This window comes from Euprymna scolopes, chromosome 20, assembly GCF_053919585.1.
Source record: "Euprymna scolopes isolate OS-2025 chromosome 20, ASM5391958v1, whole genome shotgun sequence".
NCBI lineage: Eukaryota > Metazoa > Mollusca > Cephalopoda > Sepiida > Sepiolidae > Euprymna > Euprymna scolopes.
The window spans coordinates 104,049,916-104,072,415 of NC_136501.1; the positions used below are offsets into that span (position 1 = coordinate 104,049,916).

At 34.3% G+C, this 22,500-nt stretch overlaps 1 protein-coding gene across 1 annotated transcript in view; it reads right to left on the reverse strand.

The window, feature by feature from the left end:
- The window catches only part of LOC145241557 (glutamate receptor ionotropic, kainate 2-like), a 729,218-nt gene that overhangs the window by 565,509 nt on the left and 141,209 nt on the right, over nt 1-22,500 (reverse strand). The window contains exon 2 of the mRNA XM_080104625.1: nt 21,041-21,295. Within this exon, the coding sequence (XP_079960751.1) occupies nt 21,041-21,242 (202 nt within the window). The 5' untranslated portion in view covers nt 21,243-21,295. The remainder of the gene's footprint in view (nt 1-21,040; nt 21,296-22,500) is intronic.

Sequence of the window (22,500 nt, forward strand, 5' to 3'; positions counted from 1 at the left end):
AGAGGGAAAATGCTCTCTTGTAAAAAGTGCTTAATATGGCATTAACCCCGTGCTTATTATTACTAACAATTTTAATTGAAAAAAAAATCCATGTTCAGCAACAACCGTGCAGATTGAATAAACGCATCTTTCAGAAAAAAAATTTAACTTAGGGTTTTTTTTTCCATTTCTTATGCACTTTCCGGTCTTGGTTCTGTATTTATTTATTCTAACTTCCATTAACTACAAATCTAATTTTATGAACATTGTTATTGAAAACATTTTATTTGTTCGTCGTTCATGTTTGGAGTACGCGCATGTTTCCATGTTTGTCTTTCAAGATTGTTGAAACGAATAGGAATTTCTAAGCATAAAAAAGGGAAACTGACGATTGGATCGACCCTTTTCTTCTCCTTCTCGCAGACCCAATCAGATAGCGAACGGAACCACCTCCTCGTTTCTGTTTGTGGTTTCGGCAAATCATCTTAGAATTCTCGAATGTCGAACTACTTTTTTTTTCTCTTTTTTTTATTGAAAAATCCATTAACTTGAAGATTATGTTAGCATCGTAGGATCTCGAATATTCCAACCTCTTCAAGGCATGGCATATGGACGAATCACTCGACTAGAACGAAAATGTAGCATGGGTAGAACCGACTAGCATAACAATTTACTGATTCATATATATATATATATATATATATATATATATATATATATATATATATATATACGTAGTGTAGTTGCATTCTCTAATGATACGATCAATGTGACCCATATATATATACATATATATATATATATGTGTGTGTGTGTGTGTGTGTGTGTATACATATATAGATAGATAGATGGACATATATATATATGCATAGACATGTGTAGGTATATATATATAGAGAGAGAGGGAGAGACAGAGAGTGATAGACATATATAGTGATATATATGTAGTTATATATTTATATCTATATATATATATATATAATGATATATACATAGTGATATCTCTCTCTCTCTCTCTCTCTCTATATATATATATATATATATATATATATATATATATATATGAAATGCATATTTCCTGGATATTAGATATGTATATATATTTCTGATTTTCATCTGAGAAACATATACACGAGCAAACATATGTACGCATTTCTATCTAGACACACACAAACGCATATATAAATATATATATATATTTATATATATATATACAAACATACATACTTATACATACTTATTTATACATATATATATACACACATACATATACAAACATATATACATATATAAATACAAACACACACACACACATATATATATACACACATATATGTAACCACGAATGGTAGTTACATATTATAATTATACAAGCAGTATCACCAATATATATATATATGTGTGTGTGTGTGTGTGTGTGCGTGTGAAAGTATACATCTAAATATATACGTATTGTGTCTAATATCTGCGCCCACATATGTGTATGTTGAATCGGCCTTAAACAAAAGGAAAACAAATGATAGGGGGAAAAAAACAACTAAGTGATTTACAACCAGAATTCTTCTTGTTGGCGGGGCGTATATATTTTATTACCAAAACATATTTGTTTCTTGCAATAAATTGAATCAAAATCACACACACATACATATATGTATATACTTTTTCATTTCCACGCCTAACAAGGAACTGCTACTTCGATGTAAGACCCTACTATCAGAGGCATAAGTTGCAGGTACTATTAAGGTATTTAAACAACTAGACGTTTGTTCACATTGCACTTGAATTTTACATGTCAGTAGAGTTGGGAAAACAGGAACCCGGATGGGAGTTCCAGAGTTTAGTAATTCTTAGGAAGAGTAGAAGGCCTTCTTTCATCTACGGATCTCTAGTGTGTAGGGGTGGGATATTGCTGATTGTCGAGGTGTCGCGAGGGGTACAAGAGCTTGTTCTTCGTCAGAGCATCCACCATTAAAATGCTGGTAGAACAGGCAGATGAATTCAGCATTTCGTCGATGGGACAGACGTTGAAGCTTGTTCGACTGTTCATGACCTATCATGATGGCGACTCTTTTTTGAACCCTGTCCAGTTGTGAGAAACAGGTAGGGAATGCACCAGCCCAAATGTCACAACAGTACTCCATACATGGATGATTAGTGACCTTGTAAATGAACATGATACTTTCAGGCATAAGTGACCTTCTAGCAAAGTTGTGGCCTTCAGGCAGATCAAAGTGTAGTATCTGTTCCGGCAGATACTGCAAGCAAAGACCATATGTGGGGGAAACCCCACATATAATACCTTGGTCAATGTAGGGGCAACCCTTAATTGTCACTATCCAGCTCCCCTACTCCCCGGGGAGTTGGTCCCCATTTCCCCTTAACTCCTCACATTTAAAATCGGCCTTGTGCCTAATTTGCTCGGTGGGGGAGCAAATAAATACCATCTGTTCCGGCAGATGCTGCAATCAAAGATTATTGTCCATGGTGCAATGGGCTTCTGGTCAATGTAGGGGCAACCCTATATACCAGGTGGGTCTCACTATTCAGCTCCCATTTCCGACCTCTCGGGAGCTGGCCCCCTTTTCCATCCCCGCCCCCTTTCCACATTAAAAAAACACCTTTGTGCCTAATTTACTCAGTGGGGAAGCAAATAAATACAGCTCACCTTCGTGGCCTTCAGACCAAGATCAAAGTGTAGTATCTGTTCCGGCAGATGCTGCAATCAAAGATCATTGAACTTGTGGCAATGGTCCATGTAGGGGCAACCCTATATTCCAAGAGGCTCTGAATATCCATCTCCCATTTCCTACCTCTCGGGAACTGGTCCCCTTTTTATTCCCCCTCCCACTCTCTCCTCATTAAAAAAAACACTTTGTGCCTAATTTGCTCAGTGGGGAAGCAAATAAACACAGCCCATCTTCCTTTTCGCAGTAGGGATCTTTGTTGTCTTCGGGACAAGATCAAAGTGTAGTATCTGTTCCGGCAGATACTGCAAGCAAAGACCATATGTGGGGGCGACTCCACATATAAGACCTTGGTCAATGTAGGGGCAACCCTTCATACCAATTGTCACTATCCAGCTCCCTTACTCCCCGGGGAGTTGGTCCCCATTTCCCCTTAACTCCTCACATTAAAAATCGGCCTTGTGCCTAATTTGCTCGGTGGGGGAGCAAATAAACACCATCTGTTCCGGCAGATGCTGCATTTTTAAAGCATTGCCCTTGTGGCAATACGTTATTAGTCCATGTAGGGGCAACCCTATATACCATGACAGCAGTATCAGCTCCCCATTCCCTTTCATTGGAGGAGCTGGTCTCCCGTTTCCTTCCCCCTTCCACTCCACATTAAAAACGGCCTTGTATCATATTTTGCTGACACGGAGAAGCAAATAAATAACCACCTTCCTCGCAGCGGTCCTGGCAATGCAGGCATTTTATCTGTTTTAACTCGTTCTCTGTGAACTTTAGACCGATAATTTTGAAAGAAGTAATTTCGGTTAATGTATCTTTAGCCATTGCTATTGGTAGTTGAGAAGGTTTCTTGTAATCAGTGAAGGAATCAAACTTAGTCCAAGCAGCATTAAATGTGGCCATCCATTTATGCCCCTATTCCACTAAATATTGAAGGCCTTGATCTATTGTTTCTGCCATTTCCTTAGACATGTGCTCATTTCTTTCCCATCCCTGTGTCTGTTATAGAGCGTGGTGTCATCAGCAAATATTTCCAACTCAGAGACAATTTTATCAGGGAAGACATATAATAATATTAGTAATAAAAAAAGGGTAATGATAGACACCTCAGGTACACCCGCATTTATATCACAGTGTTTAGATGTACAATCGTCGGGGATGACCTGGATTCTTCTCTTATTTAAGAAGGATTTAACCATGTTAAGTGTTCGTCTAGTGATACCGTATGATCTGATTTTTCTGAGAAGACTATTGTACAAATCCCTGGCAAAAGGCTTGGATATATCCAGTGCTATCGCTCTACCTCCCCTGCTGTGTCAAGTGTATGGTATATACGTTCAGAGATTACAGTTAGGATATCTATAATATATACTAAAATATCTATGATATATACTTATAGAGACACCCGACATTGACAGGGAATGAATGAAGATCAACGTCTGTTTCAACTTTCCATGAATTTATTATAATAAAAACTGGTGAAATCCCCGATTTTTAAATCAGATCGATTGATTGCCTGCTTCGATTGGGGACCAATAGCTATGTACCGGGATGAAGCTTCATATGCTTCCTCGTAGTGTAATAGTCCAAAATATATTTTTTGTCTACATTGCACTGTAGGTAATCTACTGTTGGTTTTATAAATATATATGAATATATAACTCCTGGAATTATACATTTAAATACACATGTAAAGTAGCATCATTAAATATTCCATTACACGGAAACATTCATCTCGAAAACGTTTCTGTCTTAACAAAAACCTACTGTTAATTTTACATGCAGGACCTTTCTTATTGTGTGGTAATAAAACTTCTCAAATGCATTTGTGATGTAAGGCTGTATAAGGTGTGAATTTTAGTAAACATCTCCTCTTCATTCCGTCAGAGGTTTTTTCGATTGTCGAGACTTATCAAAGACATTCCATTACAAAACCTAATTAAGAACCCTGCCAGGTATATGAAGTACATTTATGTGAAATTTCATAAAAATCAATCTAATCGGCTAATATTTATACACAAATATATGTATACACATACATATCCACTGCATCTGCTAATATTTATATACACATATATATATGTATATACATATATACACATATATATATATATACATACATATGCACATATATATGCATATATATACATACATATGTACACATACATACATATATATACATATATATGTACATACATATATACATATATAAATATAGATATGTACATATACATATACATATATATATATATATATATATGTAACTGTAGTGATCTGAAATATATAGATAACATTATATTCTTTACAAACAAAGGATAACATTTTTAAATTCTTTAATGTTTGACGTCACTACGTCTATACGTCTTCCTCCGAAGTAATTAACATCAGATATAAAGAAAGGACATGCAATTTATTCTATTGCGTATATACTAAATTTCAATTAAGTAGTATGAATGTTTACAAAGCTATTGCATATATATTAGATTAGAGGGCAATATATTTAAAATGATAAACATTTACTATCAATATATTATAAACTGTTAGTATACACTTGTGCAAAATACGTATATAAATGTCTGTTTGAGTATTCGCTCTTTTAGAAGATTAAACGAGTATTATTTCTGATCATTGATTTAAATTAAGGTTGTGAGTTCTTATAGTTATATACGTGTTTCAAATGAAAACATATACGGTCTGTCCTTGAAGTTTGTTTTATCGTTGTTTCTATGCCAGGTGCTCGTCTGAACTCCAATCTCTTGTCCCCCTCGCCAATCTTTTACAAAAAACACCCGTCTAGCTGAATCCACTGTCAAAAACTTTCCCCACTCTTTATCTATGCCTAAATCAAAGCGTAGATTCCATGAACAAAGCTTCTTTCTTAGAACTGCACGCCTGTAGAACGCTGTTCTGTCTGCCTGCTTCCCTCCTGATTACAACTTGGATGTCTTCAAGTCCAACTTAAACAAATTCCTGATGAACCGCCCCCTTAAGTAGACACTTAAAATATCCACCCGAACGTACTGTACTTACAATAACCTTTATCACTGAGTGGCTTCCGGGCCTTGATAAGTGGTGACCACCTTGTAAAAAAAAGAAGTAGATGCTTAGTAAATAGAGCAAAGTATGGTTGGTGGCTGGTTTAACATGTAACGCCCGGACGGATGTTTCAGCCCCACACTGGTGAAAGCGTAAGCCTGCAATACTAATTCTTGTAGATATAAAAGAAAATGTATTATTTAATTGTTATCAAGCTACTTCAAGATGTGAACAGTCTATATCAGTTAAGAATATCAAACTGTATTCTTCATTCCCCTCGCAACGCTTTTGTGGCGGCTTAACAAATAGAGCAAAAGGTGGCTTTGTAACTGCTTTTCAAATCTCATGACCGTCAGGAATTGTCACCCCTACACATATAAGTGCGTAAGCATGAAACACTAATGGCTGTGAATATCGATAACTATTTAAATATATATATATATATATATATATATATATATATATATATATATACGAACAAACACAAACATACATATATATATCGATATATAAACGTATATATATATACGCACAGAGATACATATGCATATATATCGATATATATATATATATATATATATATATATATATATATATATGTATGTGTGTGTGTGTGTGTGTGTGTGTTGGATGTGATACTTAATGGCTACACATATGCAAACATGTTTCAGTGACCACCCTGCCAGGGAAAATCACCTCATCAGGCCAAGAATATCCACGTGGATATCTCGTGGATATTCTTGGCCTGATGAGGTGATTTTCCCTGGCAGGGTGATCACTGAAACTTGTTTGCATATGTATAGCCATTAGTTATCACATCCAACATACTTATATTGCTCTGTCTTAACATTAAGCACTCTTTGGTTGACATATTTTGGTGTCGTTTAAAGAATACTACCACTAATATAATATAATATAATATATATATATATATACACACATACACACATACATACGCACGGACACATAGTAAGTAAGTAAGGCTTCCTTCAGTCTTGACAGACTATGGATACCCACTGTAAGGGTGCCTGCGCGTGAAATTTGTGTGGCAAGAGTTGCGCAATCTCCAACCACGCCTCTCCTGAGTCAACATTGTTGCATACCAATGGCAAGCTGAGGTATAAGACGACTGGAAACAATGCCGAGATAAGCGGAGAGCATATACAGCGCCTAGAATTCTCAAATGGTCACCCATCTGGTATTAGCCAGGCTAAACGTTGCTTAACTTCGGTGATCTGACGAGAACCGGTGTGTCAACGTGATTATGCCGTACATGCACGGACACATGCATAGACACACACACATATAAACGTATTGTTGAAGTTGAAATAAAGTGAAGTAAATTTAAAAGAACATGAGTTCCTTCCCTTAGAGGGAAAAGCCGCATGGTTGGCGGACTCACATTTATTGATTATATAAAAGAGAGTCGTGTGTGTGTGTGTGTGTGTGTGTGTGTGTGTGTGTGTGTGTGTGTGTGTGTGTGGGTGTGTGTTTGTATGGCCGCTAAAAACTTTTGTTATTCGCAGCGGAATTGACATGTAGAAAGCCCGATCTCCTGAACAAATAATATCGAAAAATTAATTAAAAAAAAAATCCTTAATTACTTCGTTGTAAAAAATGTCGTTCTATTTGGAGGGGGTCACGTAAAAATAATCGCTTGGACACTATTGCTTCAACGCGCATGCGCAAACGCGAGTTTCTAACTTTTAATTTAAAGAGATAAATTTGCACCATGGATCCATAAGTAGTCTATTGTATAACGTGCTCGCTTATGGTCTTATCTTTTCCGAGTTCGCACCCGACGCGCGTCATTTTTTTTTAAATTTACTAAAACGAGAAGTTTTTAAAAAAAAATCCTTAAAACTGCCCAACAATCACGATTGAAAGAGCGATTATAGTTCCGTGTTTTAACCATATATTTTGTTTTTCAAATTAAAATGTACGTAGTAACCACATTGCATATATTCGGATTATACGGAACTTCGTTTCTTCTAGTTATTATTTCTCGACCAGGAAAAAGCCACTATTTGTCTGTCCGTCTCCATTTTTTTTATTTTTTTATTTATTTTTTTGCATAGAAATTTTATCTTCGTTTTCCAGTCTGGCTAATGGCACCCACGTCACACTTTTTCACAGCCCTCCTGCCAATTTTTCTTGTTTTTTTTCTGGATAAATTATAATATCATAATAAAGCGTATTTTACGGCCGAGGTAAGCCCCCCCCTCCTCCGCGCAGTCACAATTTTTTAAGCGGATTTTACGACCGGGCAACGCTAAGCATCCTTGCTAGGTTTCAACATATTAAACTTCTAGTTTTTTGCTGCTCATACGAAGTGTTATTACCAATTCCCACAAGCATCAGCAATGGCGTAATTTTCACAAACAACAAATTAGCGACGAAATTTAGATAATTGGGCATTTAAATATAATTTTTTGCTGTGACCACGTGCCATCTTAAAGAAATCTCACGGAATATGTTTGTCTTTCCCTCCTCGGAGAATTATTTAGCCCAGAAACGAAAAATAAACTGAATTATTTTCGTCCTGGTTCATAATTAAGTGAATAAATTATTTAGAATTAAACAAGCTTAATATTTACGTGCACACACAAAAAAAAACTAATTCAGACTTAAACAAAACAATTTCAAATACAGTTCTCAGGGTGAAAATGTGTCTTCCTGGCTGGGTTGGAAGCTCATGACCGATAGGAATTGCCAACCCCAGACTGTTGATTGCGCATACATGAAGCACTTATGCGTGTAGATATAAATAGATAGTTATTAATTAAACACACTAAAATGTATTTACAGCTACTCTTCCAATCGTCGGATTTTTAGTCATATCAAAACGAACTTTATCTCTTTTTGATGGATTGATTGTTGCTATTTCTTCTGATGAGTTTAGGGTAAACTAGATTCATTGATTGATATAGTAATTAAGTGGTTGATTTTGTGCTACGAAACATATACTGCCAATAGTTGTTAATGTCAACTGAATTAAAGCAATAAAGTGTAAGATGGTCAACATTCTGAACTTTAGAATATAGACATTTCATATACATTCATTCATTCTCTCTCTCTCTATATATATATATATACATATATATATGTGTGTGTGTATGGCTGTGTATTAGTGTATATTAAAACATACACACATTATATATATATATATATATATATATATATATATATATATATATATACTAGCAAAAGTACCCGTCGTTGACTGGGTTCAAAAACAACCTATAGAAAATGGACTGTTTTATGAAAGTATGATTGGTTATGAAAAGGAAGGGTTGTAAAGAGATAGCTTCGAATTTAGGGGTATCAAAACCAAAGCAAAATATGATGAAAGTAAAAATAAAATAGATAAACTCCATAATTTATTATACCATACCTGTTCACACTGAAACACTTATCACAATAACATGTGGATCTATATTAAAAAAAAAACCTTGTTAAACTTTGTGACATATTTCCATTCTATGGAGGTCAGGCGCGAATGAACGCCCCATAATTTTATTATACCATATTTCTTCAAACTGAAGCATAATTATCAAAGTATACTTACGCAGATAGATATGCAAAGTCTTTATTAAAGTGTGTGCCTATTTCCATTTTATGGAGGCCAGACGCGAAGGTAGACCCCACAATTCATTATATCATCCCTATTTAAGTTAAAACATACTTATCAAAGTATTCCTATGTACATGTATATCAAAAACACTTGTAAACCTTTTAAAACAAATTATTTCAATACTTTGTGGACCAGGCGCGAACACAAACCCCACAATTTTAATGAACCACCGTTCTGCCAGATCAAACATACCCATTCCTGTGTCTCGATATATCTTCTATCATTATATGTAATCAGTTTTTAAAAAAATAGTCAACCATATAGGAGCCTATTCGTGATCAGATACACACACAGACATTCAGCTTTATATATATTATATATATATATAATATATATATATATATATATATATATATATATATATATATATATATATATATAAGCTGAAATATAGGGGTTTGACTCTAAAAGAATAAAGTTGTTTCTCCTGTGAGAGAAAACATACTAGAATGGCGGATGATAGTTTGGATGCTTTTGATAGCAAATACACCAATTGTATTCTTATTTAAGCCTCTTTCAAAGCAAACATTCTACCGCCTAATTTAACCGTTGGAACATCACTTACATAATCACGGTGGGAAAGATAATGCCAAATAATTACGTGTGTTACGTCGAACACCAAGTACAAAGGAACATTAACGCTATAGAACTTTTAATTTACTCCAAAACAAAGTGGTTTAAAATTTAATTAAACTTTCGCGCAGTTTACAGGCATTTTTGCTGAATTATAATCATTATTTCACATTTGCTATAATTGTTTGAAATTAAAGGAAAGCGTCCATTATGCTGGAATTGTAAATGTACAAAGCGAAAATTTTCGGCTGAAATCGCCTACAAAGGACCAATTCAAATGCCGCATTTTATCGTAGTTATACAATCTCCAGATAATGCTGATATCCGCACACGTCTATTTTTCTCTCGGAAAAAAAGACAAATACATAACCGTTCAAATTGTGATCACATTATAAACGTTTAAGAAATCTTAAACCAAACACTACATTGTGTAAAAACACTTACATTCGGGTAACACGTCTTTTTCTAACAGTCTAAAATTAGTTAGAAAATCCCTAACTAGGATGTGTAGTTGGTTTGTTGTTTTACGGCATATCAACCCTTTTTAGGTTATTTAATGCCGAATCCAAAGATTTTGAAGAAAAAAAAAATAATAGAATATATTTGTTGTTTTCAAGTCGGTTTCTATTTAACCCATAGTTTGGACCCTAACAGGTACTACCACTCCGGGTCAGAGTGGACCTGGGAGCAATGGCAATTAAAGGGTGGCTCCAAACTCCACATAGCCCGCAAGCTGGTGCCTCAACACTGGATATAGTTTAAAGTACTATTCAGGACCAAAGCTGGAATGTGTAAGAAATATTCAATAGCTGTTGCTTTTACTTGGGTTCCACTACTCATCAAGGCCTGAAGGCCACTCAAGGATAAGGGTTAATTAATGTAATGTCGTAGAGTAGTAATCATGAATATTGTGTCTTAGGTAGAATTTTATTATTTATGAAAACCGCTCAACAAGAACTCTTTCACGTTAGGCGGCCTAACATTAACTAATTAGATTTGAAGGCTACAATGTTGTATTCAACCATGAAGCAGACCAGTGGGACAATGTTCCACATTCGAACAGTTTAGGGAAAGAAGATTTGATTCATAACATCTGGGTTCGGATTTAAGCATAGTTTGAGAGTTGGGGAACTCGTTTATTGTGATTGTAGCTAGTTTAGTGTTTTGTGAGAGTTTAGCAAAGGGGGGATAATTGAAGGTCAGTTGAGCACTTTTAATGAAAGTAAAGATAGAGCAGAGGCAAAATCGCAACGTTTCCTCTGTGAGAAAGACGTTACAGGGAAGATAAAAGGATATCGCCTACTAGATTTCAAAACCAGTTTTAAACACTATCAAGGCTGGATTAGGCGCGCTGAGCAGTTTATTTTCAGATGTGGCACCAATACTCTATTTTTCGGGCGTACCTGGCTATTATACATAAAGAGGATTGCATCAGTAATGAGATAGCTACTTGCGCGGTAAAGTGATCCAACTATTTTTCTTGCGATCTTATTTAATGTATGCGCTCCATTTAAGATCAGGAGTGAGGCCAGTCCCAGAAGCTTGTGAAGACATAGAATTTCCTCAAGACGAAAACCAGTCATTTCAATTGGGGTCAGATGGGGATCAGCGTGATTATTATGAAAGGAGAGAAGATTGGTCTTCTAAGTATTAAAATTAACCGGCCACATTTTTTCCATTTCACCATGTTCTTAAGATCAGAAGATAGAAAATAAGAAAAGTGTTAGTCATTGCCGGCCTTTGAAATGTTGCCATAGATTGTGGTGTGATCTGCGTAAATGTCGATCAGTGATCTAAGAATGTGATTTGGAAGATAACTGATAAAGATGTGGAAGAGAGTTGGGCTCAGGATAGAACCCCCAGGGACGCCAGCGTTAATGCTATGAGTTTATGATTTCTGCTCATCCACGGCTACTCTTAAAAACCTATCCGAGAGAAAGGATCAAATAATTAACTGCTGGTTATGTAGATAAATTTGCTATGTTTCAATTTTGCTAATACAAAAACATACGTAGCAAACACTGTTCACGTGGCAAGTACAAGGACCCATTTTGCAAAAAAAAAAAAAAAAGAAATAGATGAATACTTCACTGCCAAGAGGCAAAATCTCTCTATATATATATAAACGTCACAATGTTTCCTTTCAACCTGCATTCAATTAAACTTTTTCCACTATTAATATAAACTTTGAAGCTCTTAGGAACTATATATTTGTTGATCTGTGTTCAATTTGAAGAACAAACTGGCTGGAAACTATTAACATTGTAAGAAAGAATGCATAATTAAGTACGGGTTACAGAATTAGACAAGTAGGTTAAATTCCTTTGTAAAACAACAAAGAGATTGGGAAATTTCCTGGTCGTCAAAAATGGTTTCAAAACGTGCAAATCGCGCATGTTGAAAACACGTGAGTTATGGTCACGTTGACTAGACATACATGGGATTTCTCAATATATGAGAGTTCGAAGTTAGTGAGGGGGAATCAGATCAGTCAGACAGTGGAGCAGAGGTTCAGACCGATTCTTGGTTAGAGTCAAGGGCCCCTCTGGAAGTAGGAGGGGTTGGGAAATAACCACGTAACAACTTTGAATCCCTGAAATACAGAATCATTTCCGACCGGTCGAAGAATAAATGATTAAGTGTTTTCATAACTGCCGTCGTCTGTGTTCATCATTACAACGAGAAAGGAAACGTGTTTATATTATATGTACAACTGGCAAACGTACATGTCAAACTATCTTTTAGTCTATCTATCAAGATATTCAAAAATCACTTCTAGTTGAATTACAGGCTTGGTGCTCTTGTAGTAACATGTACACTGTCTAATATATATATATATATATATATATATATATATATATATATATATAGAACTGTCTCTCTCTTTACATATACCCTGTTTATGTCTCCAATATGTTACTCCAAAAACATGAACGTCCTAAGACAATATGAACACTCAAAATGAATATATATATATATATATATATATATATTATATATATATATATATATATATATATATATATATATATATATATATATAATATCTAACATCTCACAACACTCAACAACATGAACACTCCTAAGACTGTCTCTATCACTCTAAGACTCTTTCTAACATGAACAACAACAAATATAAGTCGTCATCTTAATAAGAACAACGAAACATACGCACATATTCGATACTTCAAAAATAACAGGTATTACATAACAGTGTGTGCTACGTTTCTGAAGAATCAACTCTGCTTCTTTTTGGTATGAATTTTATTGAATGACATTATTTTCAATGTTCATCAAAACTCAGCTATTTCCAGATCAATTCTACGGCGAATTCTGCAACACATTTGAGAAAACACTAAAGGCAAAGTCCAGAAATATTTTTCTTCAAGGAGTAAAAGTAAAGTGACTTTCAATCTCAAGTCAGATGCAATCACATTATTCAAAACACTGCCCTGTACAATACGTAGCTTTAGCAAAGATGGAGAAAAATTGAACCAGCTTCAAAAAGTATAATTACTCCGACATTCAAATTACTTACCTTTGATAGCAGCTTTCGTAATTGTTATTACGGCTGATAGCAAGCTACGTATATGTCAAGATTCCTTCACAGGGCTACATGACGCCCAAGAAAAACATCAGTATCCACTATCTTTATCGAAAATTTGTTCTGAAACCCCCAAGTTTGCAAAACTATACCTTACAGATGCATATTGATAGCGATTCAAAAATCAACATTCACAGGGGATTAAATCAAGTTACGCTCTTCCATTTGGGATCAAGTCAGCACCAGTGATATTTCAACAGACAATAGAGGGAATGCTCACACGATTTCCATTAGTTTCTGTCTACTTTGATAACATCCCTGTTACGCAACATTCCAAGAAAAGTTCTACTTAGCCTAACTCGTGTGCTATGTCGAATTCAGCGATATAGATTTCTTTTAATGCTACACAAATGAAAATTCTGCCCAACCCATTTGAAATAACTTGGAATTTAAAATCAGTTACGGATGATATTCAGGCAACAAAGCACATGGTAGCCTTAATAACACTTCTTCTAGCTTCTGTAAGTTTTTTTTTTCTGACCACATCTGCAAAAGTTACAGGAGACTCTTAATACTATTTTACAAAAATATACTAAATATAACTGGTTAAGCATGTGCAACGAATAATTTAAGCAAAGTCACTTCTTAGTGATTTGATTACACGCTATGATACATCATTGGACATAACTGTGATGAACTGATAAATATGGGGAATTATTCTTTTAGATGATAACTAGCAGGAGGAGGTGCCCGGCTTTGCCCGGTTTTAAAATACGCTTAAATACGATATTTTATTTTGTCCATATTTTGTATATATTATAGAGTTATGATTTTAAAAGTAAAAAAAAAGTGTTTTGGTGCCATTAACTAAATTGGAAAGACAAATCATAACTGCAGCATTCAAATATTGTAACGTTTACATTGTACCAACGGACACGCATATAAATTGATTAAAAATAAGCTAGAGTGAATGTACAAAATGAGTGACGACTTTTAAATTCTGATCTCTTTTTGTCTCCTTAAAAGTATTTTAAGCGGTGAAAATACCATAAAAGAACGCCCCGTAAAATCCAATCATTTCAGGCCCCTAGCAGCACTTTGTAACTTATAGTCTCGTAAAACTTGGAGTTTGAAAATATGAAGAAAGATAGATAGATAAACATATTTTTTTTTTATAAATTATATTTATCCATAACATATCGAGCAGCAAAATCGGCCAGAGTGATGCGTTATCCAAACTCATATTCTAACGCTAAAAATTAGTGGAAAACAGCTTCACCGTTGCTATATCTGTGAAATCTGAAGATAACTCTTGACATGCTTCCACAATAAGACACGTAACTACCGGCCACTTCGGATATGATCGAAGAATGTACGGCCGCGGCTCCAATATTACATAAGGTGTTACATTTTCATTTCATAAGCTGCGCAAAATAATCCACTGACCAACAACTTTAGCAGCGAACATCTTTATCCGAGCCCAATGGTCCTCTCGCTTTCTCTCTCTCTCTTTCTCTCTCTCTCTCTATATATATATATATATATATATATATATATATATATATATATATATATATACCTATTCATACATATATGTATGTCTCTCTCTCTCTTTTTCTCTGTGCATGTATATATCTTTCTCCATATTTTCAAACTCTAACTTTTACGAAACTATAAGTTGCAAAACGCCGCTAGAAGTCTCAAATGATTGGATATATCCTGGCTTGAGGTAGTTGCCTGTCTAGCCGCACTAATGAGCTGTAAAACAGCGAAACAGTATTGTATGTGGATGACTATAATGCTCCTCATCTTGAGTTGAGCATACTCAGAAATGATACACGAATTACCGTTCGAGTGTAAAGCGATGCTTTTTGTGTTAACAAATCGAGCTTAGGTATTTCGGACGATGTAAACCATCGTTAATTCACGACTCGCACAGCAGCCACAGATTAGAGTATTGGTTATGAGCCTTGACTGTCGAACAAGCGGTCGAATTGAAACCCTGTCTTGAGGTAGTTGCCTGTCTAGCCGCACTGATGAGCTGCGAAACAGCGAAACAGTATTGTATGTGGGTGACATATATATATATATATATATATATATATATATATATAATTTAGGTATTTAAATTTTATGATTTGAAAAGGTTAAATTTCAAATCTAGAATTTTTATTGTATACAAGACAAAAAATACAGTTTAATAAATATTTTTTTAACCCATGAATTTTCGATGTTAATCATCTCCTCATGGGAGAAATATTAGCAAATATAATACATGGTTTGAAACTTATTTGCTAAAGGCAATAAATGTAGAACATTAAACGTTTTTAAAGTTTTAAAATCATTTTAGCTACATAGAAAAAAGGTTGGTTGATTGTTTTGTTTTACGGCATATCAACCCTTTTCAGGTTATTTAATGCCGAATCTGGTGACTTTGAAGAACGATTTTTTTAATATAGTATATTTGTTTTTTTAAGTCGTATTCTATTTAACCCATAGTTTGGACCCTAACAGGTGCTACCACTCCGGGTCAGAGTGGACCTGGGAGCAATGGCAATTAAAGGGTGGTTCCACATTCCCTATGGGCTGCAAGCTTGGACCCTCACCATCGGATATAGTTTAAGGTCATATCCAGGACCATAGAATAAAGGAAATTAGATATTGATACAGAATAAAAAAGGATATTAAGCTTCAGATCCAAAATGTATGCTAAATCCTGAAATGGGAGTTCTTGGTAGCAGAGAGATAAAAAAAGATTCAAGGCCTACTGTAATTCTTCAAAGGCACCAGGTAAGAATCCGATGTAAGCAGGACTTTTATTTTTTCTTTTCTTTACTTGGCTGAAGACAAAATATATACTTATTAAAAGCGGTTTCTCTTTGCAAGTTTTGCTGTCAGTTCTCGCACTGAAACAGCAAGAACGGCAGGCTAATTTTCTTTTTTTTAAAAAGAATAATCGAGCCTCCGAACAACGCGCAGCAATATTCTTTTTTGACGTGAAAAGCGTGAAAACTTTACACCGTTTTTGTAAGTAAATACAAACAATTAACAATTAAAAAAAGTTTCATGAAGCTATTCTTTTAATTGGAGACATGTTAACACGTCATCATTTTATTTTTGTAAACATATACGTATAGGGTGACCCCCAAAAAACTCTAATTAGGGCCCGTTTTTTAGTGTTTTGTCCGAATGAAATGAAACTTTGGTCATAATTAGTTTATTATATTCAAAACATTGCATCAAAACACTAGGGTCTTTGACCTTTTTTGTTTCCGTTTAATGTAAAATGCTCAGAAAAACAATTGAATGTCCACTGTGTTTTTTTTGGTCACCCTGTATTAATACCGCCATCAAAACAAACTGAAAAAATATTTTAATTCCCTATCGTTATTTACAAATCATTCTCTTGGCTGTTTTACCAAACATAATAAATTACTTAAAGGAAAAAATATGTATTTATAGAAACAAGATTTCTATCTATCAGTTTAACTGCTATCTCTCACACAGAAACAGCAAAGTTCTTGGCTAAATCATATTTTTAAAAGAATAATCGAATCTCAGTGCAACGCTAGCAGTATCAGAATTTTTGTAGGAATTTTTGACACCCCTAACACGAAACTGCGAATACAATATAAAAATCTCGTAATTTCTCTGTTAAAAGTGGGTTATTTATTTTCTTTATGGATTATACTTCCAAAATAAACTATTACAGTTGTTTTAAAAGTAATAAAAATATTTTTATTTTTTTTTTAAAACAGTAATGAATTTTCCGAACTCAATATTTTTCAATTTTTAAACTCAATATTTTTAAATTTTTAAATTTTAAAAATCTATCAAAATTTTTCTATTGATTCTATTTTTACGATATTTTCAGGGTCAATGTGAAATTTTATGTTCTTTCCAATAAACCGAATATAATATTTTAGACAAACGTTTTTTTTAAATTCACGCCCCCCCATTTTCACGCCCCCCCATTTTCACGCCCCCCCCATTTTGAAATGTCTATTAAAAAGTAAATAATTAATTTATGTTTAATAGGTTTATATATCACAAATTGAAGAGAAAAGGTCAATAAATAATATATTCAAATTTAAAACAAAAAAAAAAATCAGTTTTTTAGAAATTTACCTGTAAAGTCCGAAGTTTAAAACCTTATTTTATAAGAACACATTTTTTCTTTTTGTCTTCTTTTTTTTTTTTAATGAAACCTTGGTCCTTGCTCCTTTAATTGAAAAAAAAATTAGGGCTTGAATTACATTTTTCGAGGAGTTATAAGCTTAGAAAGATAGGGGGTCGAATAATTTACGCCTCTCATTTTGAAATGTCTATTAAAAAGTAAATAATTAATTTATGTTTAATAGGTTTATATATCACAAATTGAAGAGAAAAGGTCAATAAATAATATATTCAAATTTAAAACAAAAAAAAAATCAGTTTTTTAGAAATTTACCTGTAAAGTCCGAAGTTTAAAACCTTTTTAAAAAAAAAAAAACACATTGTTTTGTTTTGTTTTTTTTTTAAATAAAACCTTGGTCCTTACTCCTTTAATTGAAAAAAAAAATTAGGGCTTGAATTACATTTTTCGAGGAGTTATAAGCTTGGAAAGATGGGGTGTAATTATTCACTATTTTCACGAAATTTCTGACACTGCTAGTGCAACGCGCAACAAAAATTCTTTTTGTCACTTGATGAGCGAGCACCCTTTGCACCGCTTTTTTTTGTAAGCAAATCACCAATTAAGATACTCCCTATAAAACTCCTATTTTAATTTGAGCCGCGCTTGCAAATCCTCTTCTTATTTTTGTGACAAATACATGTTAGTACCGCCCTTAAAACAGAAGCTGACAATACAATAGTTTGGTTCGCTTTCTCTGCAAATCATTCTCTTAACGTTTTCCTCACTAAATGTAATCTACTTAAAATATAATCTATACTATTAATAAAATTCTAAACGTTTATTTATTTATTTCTGTGTGTATATACCAATAACACTTTCAGACGGAAATTTTTTTCCCTGAAAGGTGTGAGTTCCTTGATTGCCCTTATATATATAGGGTTCGTGACGAACACCGCCGAGTCACACAAATAGCCCGAAATAAGTGTTTTTGGCCGTTTCCTTTTTGTCGAAAAGGTTTCCTGTACATGACAATGGAATTTAGCACTGTCTGTATATACATGCAGTAACTTTCGGAATACGGAGAGAACTTGTGGCGCAATGGACAACTCGTCTAACTACATATCAGAAGATTCCAGGTTCGAATCCTGGCAAGTTCGTAATAATTTTAACCATCATTTTATCCAACGTTTACTCATTATCCTTACTCTTAGTAAGAGTATTTTTGTTTTTCCAGTGATTTTTTTATAGCATATTAAAATTTGCATACTTCGAGTTAAGAGGATAAGCGTTGATGGTAAGGCGATTTTAAGTGTACTTGATGTTGGGTGTACTCGATTTTGTGCTTGACTCGGTGTCGTGTGTGCCAACGCGGCGCAGTCGTTTGTCACTAAATAATTTTCTGCTGTGGGTTAACTTCTTGCACAAAAAGGCTAAACGTGATGATGAATAAATATTAAAAAAAACAGAAAATATATAGTTTGTTCTTTACCTTTATCGACGAATCGTTTATTGGACTTATTCATAACAGCATCGTAAACTACTTGTAAAAATATGTAATTATTAAACTAGGTTTCAATTCGCAGGTTTTGCTCGTAGATCACCCAAGAAAAGAGCTACAGGGACTGGATAAACCATCTTGTAAGAAGACAAATAAAACCCGTGTGCGATAGAACTCTATTTTGATTAAAAAGGATGGGCCATTTACACCGTTATGTTCACCCAATACAAATAAGTATCAATGAAAAAAAAAACAAATAAAAACAAATAGATTACTATTTGTGGAGTCGGCTTTTTGCTCTCACATGGAAACAGCAAAACTACTAAAAAAGTTATTTGTAAAAAGAAAACTCCAATATAGCAACAACGTGCGACGAAACTATATTTAGACTTGATAAGTGTGAACCCATTTACGTGTTTTTTTTGTAAGAAAATACAAGAAGGTAACAATTAAAAAAAAAAGGTTGTATTTGTAGGTGTTGCTATCACACAAACACAGCTAAGACGATTAGATAAGTGATTTTTAACAAAGAAAAATCGACGGAACTCTATTTTGACTTGAAAAGTGTGAACTCTTGCATAATTTGACCTGGATTCTCGGGAATTCCCGTCAAGCATGGATCTGTCGAGACCAACAATGATCGGTTTAAGCCGAGCTTTTTAAAATACGCAAACTAATTTAATAACAAACAAACCGGAAAAAAAATACAAATCAAATAATAAAAAAACAACAACAAAAAAAACAAAAAAACTTTAGTAACTGAAAATATTTTAATTTATTTTAATTTATTATTTTTTTTTTTCCAAAATTTTTATCCACAATTTTTTTTTCTTAAAGAAAAGATGAAAGTTTTAATTTTTTTCTTAATCGTAAATTCTTACGTGTAAGTACAATTTCTTTTTCAAGACTTTGTTCAGTCAAGTCTTTTTATTGGGGGGGGGGTTCCAGAGAAAAATTGTAGATTTAAATATAAAAACGTAAAAATATGTTTACGAAAAGCGTAAATTGTTAGATGAAAATACAGGAAAAAGTAATTTTTTTTTCAAGAAAACTTAATATTTTTTATTTTATTCATTTTTTTGTACGGCTTTTCATTGCCGGCGGAAGAACTTTCTCGAGATAAAGATAGTTCTTTATAAATCTTTTACTCCGGTCGACTGCAAAGAGGAAGGAAGATGGAAGTAGAGGAAATGGAAGAAAGCTCTCCAAGAACCGGGTAGCTTTCGGAAATCTGATTTATGATGGAGACAAAAGGTTCGTTTCCGTATTTTTTGTCCCCACATAACTTCAAATAAATATGTGCAGACGCTCCTGGTTGGCCCCTTATACTGGCTACTTGTTTAGCTTTTCTTTCTTTCTTCCTACAACCTCTCGACGCGGTTCGTTGTTGCCTTCGTCGCGAGGTCTACAAAATGAATACTAAGAGTCACTGTCAGGTGGTTGGTGGAATCCTTCTCCTTCTACTTTGTTATAGGCCCTTCAAACATTCGGATATACGATTGTAGTCTCCAGCAGAATATTTTTTCTTTATTATTGGAAGGAGATTTGAGATATGGTACGATCCCCCACCCCCATCAAAAAAGTATAACCCCCTTTTTTTTTTACACAGTGATCACCACTTATCAAGGCCTGGAAGCCACTCAGAGATAAGGGTTATTGCAAGTACATTACCTCTTGTTAGTGATGTAAATAAAAAAACTAAAAAAGTCAATTTAGCGTTTCAATATCTGAATAAGGCTCGGCTTAAACCGATGATTGACAGTCTCGTTCGATCCATGCTTGACGGAAATTCCCGAGAATCCGGGTACTAATTTTTCAAGACTACCGAAAACTGTTAACCAATTTACACCATTTTTTTAAAGCAAATACAAAAAGGTAAAAATGTTAAAAGGAAAGAAGGTGTAGATGTTGCTATCACACAGAAAGAGCTAAAAAGGAAGAAATGTTATCGTAGTGTGTTTTGACTTGCCTTCTTTATCACCAAATATGACAAGAACTTGCTTCCACTGAAAGTATGTGATGACATCCAGGTAAGCCTTGCTGAGTTGGTGCATGTCTGGGTGGAGGTTGATTGAGAAGGTGGGGACATCTGAGAGAAAGTGGTCCATGCGAACCTCAATGTGGGGGATCTTCAAGGCATTGCACATTGAGTTCACATAGGATGCCACCATGTACGATCGAGGACCAAACAACGCTATGGAATTCAATCCAACTTGGAAACATACTGAAAATAAAAGAAAAAAACATGCATTAATCAAGCGTTACGTACAAGAAACTCTACAATTATGTAAATGTAACGTTGTCTATGTGTGTGTGAGTTCGTTTCTGATAGACTCCGAAACAGCTGAATAGATTTTCTTTAAAATTTAGAGAACTTTATAAGTTTGGGAGGGATCTTAGTTTTGTCACAGAATACCCCCGATAATTACCGATAAATGAAACCGTTATTTTAATTGACCTATCGTCGCTAAACCCGTTTTTCCATGTCGTCGCTTAGCAACAACGATTAAACGACCGGTTGATAGGGTTTTGTTTGATTGTTTTTTTTGTTGTTGTTTTTCTTTTTTTTTTTGCATTACGTGGTATGTAATTTCAAACCCCGCACGTAAATGTCTTAATTATTTTTCATCAGCTCAGTTTTATAATAAGACTTGCCAATTTACGCGTTTTTTTTTTTTTTTTTTTTTTTTGCAGGACGTGGTCTGTAGGTTCAAATACCCCCACTTAAATCTCTTAAAAGGTTTTCTTTTTCGTTAACTAGAAAGAAGTTTATATGAAATCATTCTATAAAAGAAACAATACGTTCTCTAGAGTGCAATGTAGAATAACATATTTTGGACTAAGTGACTGCATGGCGGCATATGAAGGTTCTTCTCGGGTGATTTTAAGGATTTCGATGACAATACAAATATGGGAGTGTGAAATATTCGTTGATCATCATTCAATCCCGGGCAATGTCCAGTCTCCCTCCAAGTAATATTATGAATAGGGATATGACAAGAGACTATTCTTTTCATTATGTTGACTCTGGAGTATATATCAGTTACTATCGTATATGCTTCTATATACTGTGATGTAGTTCTCGAGTGATTAACTGTATCGGATATATACTTGAGTCAAAACAGTAAAAAGAATACTCTTTTGTCATAACCTTTATTATAAATAGAAATGACATGTTAAAAATCTTAGACAACATACGTCTAATATATGTCAATGATGCAATTCTCTATCTATATAAGAGCCAAGTACGTCCAAAGATGGAGTACTGCTGCCACATCTGGGCGGGAGCTTCTAAAAACAGCATCCAGCCTTGACAGAGTACAAAATAGACTTCGTGGCTTGGTGGGGGATGCCCTTTTCTCTACCCTGCAACCTCTTTCCCACAGAAGAGCCGTAGCGAGCCTGCCGTCGTTCTATCATTATTTCCAT